At 27.1% G+C, this 7,047-nt stretch overlaps 1 protein-coding gene across 1 annotated transcript in view; it reads left to right on the top strand.

The window, feature by feature from the left end:
* The window catches only part of LOC107453313 (uncharacterized), a 31,707-nt gene extending 26,787 nt beyond the window's left edge, over window positions 1-4,920 (top strand). Inside the window, exons 4-6 of the mRNA XM_016070091.4 lie at window positions 518-613; window positions 777-1,231; window positions 2,268-4,920. Of these exons, the coding sequence (XP_015925577.1) occupies window positions 518-613; window positions 777-1,231; window positions 2,268-3,141 (1,425 nt within the window). The 3' untranslated portion in view covers window positions 3,142-4,920. The remainder of the gene's footprint in view (window positions 1-517; window positions 614-776; window positions 1,232-2,267) is intronic.
* The last annotated feature ends 2,127 nt before the right edge of the window (window positions 4,921-7,047 follow it).

A 7,047-nucleotide genomic window follows, 5' to 3' on the forward strand; every position in this document is an offset into this window, starting at 1 on the left:
TTACTATTTGAAATTTTTCAAACAAAAGCAATTTAACGCTAGAAAGACTGAAACTATTTCTCCAAAAGCAGACAAAATGACTGGATTGTAAAAGAATAAATAATGTGTGAAGAAATTTGTTTAAAATAAATTTTCAATATTTTTTTATATTATTTACAGTTATATAACAAGTTATTAGTAAATATTAACAATAAAAAAAAATTATATGTTGTACAAAATTCTAAGAAATTGTGTCATTATATACATCATTGTTTTTCTAATTTAAATTAAAAGCAGTCAAAATGACTCCTTAGGCAATCTAATGTTAATATGAATTTTGCTAACATATTTTACTCTGAATTTCAGCAGTGGATTATTTAGTGATTATTTTTGTAAAAATCACTTACATAAATTGAAGTTGAGCTAATTTTTTCTCATTAGAAATAAAATATTTGTGTTATTATATAAATAAAAAATTGCTATTTATATCATATGACTGTTAATATTTAATAACTTACTATTTAATTTCAATTTTCAGGAGGTCACATGCAGTGTTTCAGTAGATGGTCAAGAAAAACAAGAGTTTTCTTTTACTTTATATGATGTAGATACTTGTGACAAGACTAACAAACAGGTAAGCTGATTTTTCTTCAAAGTTAATTTTTGTTTTGACAACTTTATTGAAATTTCACTACAACTTTAATAAAATTTCACTGCTAATAAAATTGCTTAAATTTTATGAGCAAAAATTGCTTATAAATTATAATAAATAATTATATATTATTATATTGCTGTAGGATGTAGAAAAAGTGGTTGTACGTTCCATTTGTGAAGCTCTGAACAAGACTTTAAAACTCCCGCCATCTGGTAGCCGTACCATAAAAGTCAAATTAGCCATCTCTCCAGATAGTAGTAAAGAAAGTGATTCTAAAGACTCTCACGAAGACACTGTTAACTGGCAAACAGAATCTAAAGTACATTCACCGCCGTCCAAACTCAATGATTGTTGCAGTGCTCAAAGTGCGAACACTACTTCGACATACCTGCAGTCTTCCCTGTCTGAAAAGCCGCCCAAATATTCCAGTCCATCAATAACAAGATCACCCCAGGTTGTTCATAGGTCATCTCCATGTGATGTTAGGGCAATGCCATCGCCTAAACTGCGTCCAGCCCGTTACCGTCCTCATAAACCTGACCAAAAGAATCATCTAAGAGAAAAGCTTAATCTACGCATGCATGCCTCTGCCAATAGGTAAAGTTTATTTAACGAAATTTATTACAATTTTTAACAAGAATTTAATTTTTTTTTTAAAATTTTGTATTTAAATTAAAATATAATCTTAAGAAGTCTAAGAAAGTAATGAGTGTTGTATATATCCTTAAAAAATATGCTTAAAATCTTAGTCTTAACCATCTAAACTGAGAATTTCCTAAAATTTTTAGTTTTTCTTCCCACATAATAAACTTTTTTTTTAATGTTAGAAATTAAATGCAATAGATTGCATTTTGTTTTTCCCAATGTTATTTTTTTTTATGTTAGAAATTAAATGCAATAGATTGCATTTTGTTTTTCCTAATGTTAAATCACTCCTGAGTGAAAAGTAGGAAACCTTACAAATAGAGAGGGCTAAAAAACTTTCCTAAAAGAGAATGAAAAAAATTACATTCAAACTCAACTTAATCAAATATAATTGATAATTTTTTTAAAATTATTTCCATTCTACAAAGAAATGTCTAGCATTAATTAATAAGCTAATTATTGTTCACCTAAAGAAACATGAATCCTAATTTAATTTATTAATGAAACTGTTTAACTCTGCTTAATTAATGTTTTAAAACATGGGATAATAATTTCACTGTCATTTATAAATTACAGTTAACTCTCTCCCTGTTCAGGGATCAAATTTTGCCTTAACTTGTTTCAACACGAACAAAAATAACGTGTACAAATTAATATTTTTTTCTAGTTTTGTTTAGCTAGAATATGTCCCTACAGTTATTAAATAAATCTCTCTCCTTTTTCATATTTTCTGTGATGAAATTCTGTTTTGACGATTATAATAAAAATGTGAATCACAGAAACAAGGACAGATAACCTTCTTTGAGAAATTTGATCAAATTTAAAATACATTTATGCTTTATCTTATTTTGCTATATTGGAAATTTTGATAAGTGTTGTAATACACCATTTCTTGCCTTAACTTTAGCTGAATTGATAATTTTCAAAATTGTTTATAGATTCTATAAGCTTTTTTTTAGAAAAATTTAAATTTTTTTTGTTTATATAGGCATCAACTTGATGATTTAGCTCAGAATTTGGAAGATGAACCCATCCATATTCCAAAACAAGTGTCCAGTCGGGATCATCTCCCCGAATGCCGAGATCGTAGGAATCATTACTTGGACTTAGCTGGTGTGGAAAGTCCTAAACGCAACAATCTTTCTCATCCAAATTGTGGGAATGAAAGTCCACGCCTGAATTCTGCAACGAATGAACACCAACAAGGTCGAGTGGACCCTAAATATACATGTCCTTATCATCTCTTAGATAGGACACAGGGTTATTCAAAATCTCATCATCGAACCAGAGATGCTCAAAGCTCCTCCCCACTTAAAAAAACTCTGAACTGTCATCCTAAGCTAAATGTGGATCCAGAGGCTAGTCCTCGCTTGTACAGAACTAATAAGCTCATTCCTGACCCCGAGGATGACTTGTTGAATTTAAATTATGATTTATGTGATCTAGTGCCAGAAGCAAAGTTTGATTGGGAAAAACAAAGCCATAGACGTTCCAAATCATATGACCATTACGAGAACAATATCCCAAATCTTGGAGGTTTTTATTCTCCTAAACTGAAGCCAAGAAACAATCAAAATTGGGCTTCTATTTTGGAGAGTCAGAAATTATCCAATCATTTACCCTCATCTCCGGGTCATCATTACCGACACCGTCATCGCGATCACGAGCGACAGCGAGCCATGCAGCAGGTTGCCAGCTGGATAGCTCGCGAACACTCTAATGCGAAAGCAGACACGGCTAAACATTTTGTACGGAGTACTATGTCACCGAGCACATCACGTAAGCAAGTTGTAGAAAGGCACGAGCATCACCACCTCCATGAGCATGTTCATCATCATTACCATCATTTTGTTGAATTTTAAATAATTTTTACGTGAATTGTGATTGTTATTTTGAACCATTTCATCAACCATTGTGTTAACATCGATAAGATTTAATTAATAGCCGAAAAATGTGCCATTTTATGCTTAAGTACATTTTAAATGGCTTTCTTCTAAAGATTCACTTTGCCCTTGCATTTTCACTGCCACTTAGCCATATAACTAAAATTATTCTAAATTGTTTTCTTAACTTTTTTTTAAAGAACTGCAAATTTTTTGTAGTTAGAGAAGTGCAATAAAGATAAATTATATAAATTTTAACTATATTACTAGTTATATTACTAGTAATTATATTACTAGTTTAAGTAATTGAATTATAGTATCACTTCATAGCAAATTATGCATTTCTAATTTAAAAGGGAAGAAAGTTCATGCTCAGAATTTTTTCATAGCCGCAATTTTGTTTCATGTTATATTAAACAATGTATTCAAATATCACTTAAAATACCATTTGAAGAGTATACACCAGTTATATTTTTAAAAACATGTTTATTTAAAAAAATACTTAAACCAAAACTCCAAAATAAATCTATGAGTGAGCTTAATAAAGTACAAATTATTTGTTATTTAATTAAATAGGTTGTAGTAGATGAAATTGAGATTTCTATAGCTTTTTTTTAAATTTTTATTTTGCATAAAACTTGCACTGTGTAGATATGTATTTTAAAATTAAATTATAGAAATGTGTAGAATGCTGTTATATCTTGGTCTTCCCAATTTTTTTTATCTATTTTGTTTCACATAGTAATTGTAAACAAATTTTTTTTCCTCCTATATACTACATAGTAGCTGTTAACAAATTAAAGTAATCTTTTTGATACGTCAAATAAAGTTTTTTACTAGATATGTTAGCTTTTGCTAATAGTATGAATATTTTTTTTTAAAGTGTATTTAAATTGATTTTTTATTATACTGGGTGACCCCAAATTATTGAGTGCATTTCACGTTTGAAGTGTTAATGCACAATCTAACATCTTTATGATTAATTATTTATTATTTAAAATGTAACTGTTTTAAATTGTTTTTTAAGAAAACAATAAATATGTACATGCTTCACATTTTTTCAAACGTGGAGTTTCTCAATAATTTTAAACCACCACCCTGTTTTTTTTTTTTTTAAATTTAGGGCAAGTACTTAAGAACTGATTGTTAAATTAATTAACTAAGTTTTGTGGTTCTGACTTAACTTCACTTACTCACACAGCAAAAATATTATATTTATTTCGATGACAGTGGCTGAAATAATAGTTTTAAACTAAAAACAAATATTCTGCAATTCAAATCCATGGTCAAATTTCAATATTATGTAAAATAAAATTGATGTGGTTCAATTTTACAAGACTGAGATGTAAAATAATAAGATTTGATGCATTCCATTCATTATTAAACATCTGCTACTACATCAAAGGAAATATATACTTATATTTCATACTTGTTTTTAATGACAAATAATCTGCCATTTCTTTATACATTTTGATGTAAACTTCTATTCTGATACTTAACTGTTTAAAAACAATATTTATAATTCAGTATTAAATTGTCTTCCTGTAACAGTATATTTAAATATTTATCAATGAAGCCGAATTTCCATAACAAACGCTCAAAATATCTGTTCTCGTCTACTTAATAGACATAGTTGGTAAAGATTGTTTGTAGTTATAGCCCATTTATAACTTTCATAGTGTAAATATATATGTTGTTTGTACAGATAGTTGTGTAATTAGAGATATTTTAATATAATGTTTCATATTTTAATGAAAATGGGAAAAGAAACTTTTTAGCTAGGCTCTCTTCATTTTAATGATAAGAATAGTTTTCGTTCTTCACAATTAAAATTACTTAAAAGTGAAAATGTGCCAAAATAGAGAACATTGGAAGGTAAGAGAAAAGATTATTGAACAAACACACAATTTAGCCTCTCCTTTTAGTGAATTAAACTAATCATAATATGTTTATGTGGTATTAGTATTTATTCCCCACTCATTTGCACACTGAGTACTAATTCGTTGGCTGTGGGTACCAGATGAAGGTTGGCCTAAATTACCAAGCTTTGTCAAAAACAATTGTCATTCGTTGTTATATTTAATTCACACAAATGAAAGGTAACACACACATATATATGTCAAACAAAATGAAACAATAAAAATTATTAAAGAATCAAATAATTTGTAGAAAATTTAATATATAAATTTTATACTGGCATTCTACTCAAATATCTCTTTCAAATTTTGTGTGAATTATTAAAATGTATTCAAAAGAATTGTAATTGAAAATGATTTTATAACTGATTTAAATTTTTGCAAACCCTTCAATATTGGAGTTTTTTGCAAAATATTTTTACTAGTGATAGAGATGTAAGCATTTTTAAAAGAAGTAGATTTTTTATGAAACTTTTATCTAAACTTGTATATAAGAACATCAGGCTAATTGACTGTTTTAATTATTTATGTGTTGGTGGACAAAATTCTTTTAATTCTAATTTATTAAAATATCAATACATTAACTGAACTATTACTAGGAAAATTATTTTCTTAAACTACAGAAATTCCTTAGTAGTTGGAGAGTATGCATTCTGACCTACATTTTATAATAATATGCTTTTGTAAATTATATTATATGCGTGATATAAATCAATGCCATTTTTAGTAATTCATTAGGTGATATATTAACTGTTTGACAAGTAAACTTTTAAATCCAAATTATGTGTGAAATACAAGCAATGCTGAGGTATGCAACATTTGAGTATATTATTCATTTATCTTCATGCTTCACCTTTTTTTTCTTCTTTTCATTTTGAACTTCATCACAAATAAAATATTTATCTTAGCATTTTATTCATCATCATTAAAATTAAGGATGTAACGAATATTCTGTCACTATTTGGTTTTCGACAAAGTATTATTTGGAGAATTATTTTTTTGGGGGAAATATTAATAAAGAATAATCTAAAATTGTGTTTTTTACTATACGTTATTTTAGAAATAGTTTTTACACTTAATTGTTGAGTTCTAAAACTTTGTTCATTTATGTTCTGAAAGACACATACATGGTAAAGCAAAATTTGAAGAATTGAAATAAGATTATTTTATACTGAATCATGAGTTTCGTAATACTGATTTTTTTTCCTTAATTCGATTCAGGCAAGTCAATTTAATCGTCTTTTCAAAACTTTGTTTAAAAAATGGAGAACTTTTTAGTTGTTGTTTCAGTTAACTTGTTTTTCAGTTTTAACTAAAGCAAAGCATATAACTTTTCTTTTTATCAGTGTCTTTATTATGACAGCCTTTTTTAAAGAGCATTTTCCATTAACGTTAAATCTTTTGTTTAAAAATTAAGAATGATTTTTGTTTTGATTTCTTTCTAACTTTTCCTCTTTCAAAAAAACCGATTTCTTTCTAACTTTTCCTTTTTCAAAAGACCTATGTTTTTATTATGAAGTGGCAATTAATGGGATTTCTATTAGACTTTATTTTCCACTTTTTAAAGTTATTAAAAAACTGAATTGTCCAAATTTAAATTTTTCTTTCAAAAATTAAGACGAATCATTATTTTTTCCTGTTTTGCTTTTGTATTTAATCTTTGATTTTTATCGCGTTTTTATGATAGCGCTGCAATTTTAAAAGCTTTTCTAATAAACATTATCTCTTAATATTTTAGGGATAATTTTTTTCTAGGAGGATATTTTTTTCTATTTTTACTTTTCAAATTTCTTTTTATAGCTGTTAGTTTTTTTTTTTATCTTAAATATTCCTAATTATTTTAATATCTTAATTATCTTAAACATTTTTAATAAAGTTTTTTCCCTTACCCCCATACAAATAATGCAGCTAAGTTTCAATAATCACTAAATTTATTTCTACATAAAAATATATTAATTTAAAAAAAAAA

The sequence above is a fragment of the Parasteatoda tepidariorum genome, chromosome 4 (genome assembly GCF_982258835.1).
Source record: "Parasteatoda tepidariorum strain Cologne lab strain chromosome 4, Ptep-v5.0, whole genome shotgun sequence".
Classification (NCBI taxonomy): domain Eukaryota; kingdom Metazoa; phylum Arthropoda; class Arachnida; order Araneae; family Theridiidae; genus Parasteatoda; species Parasteatoda tepidariorum.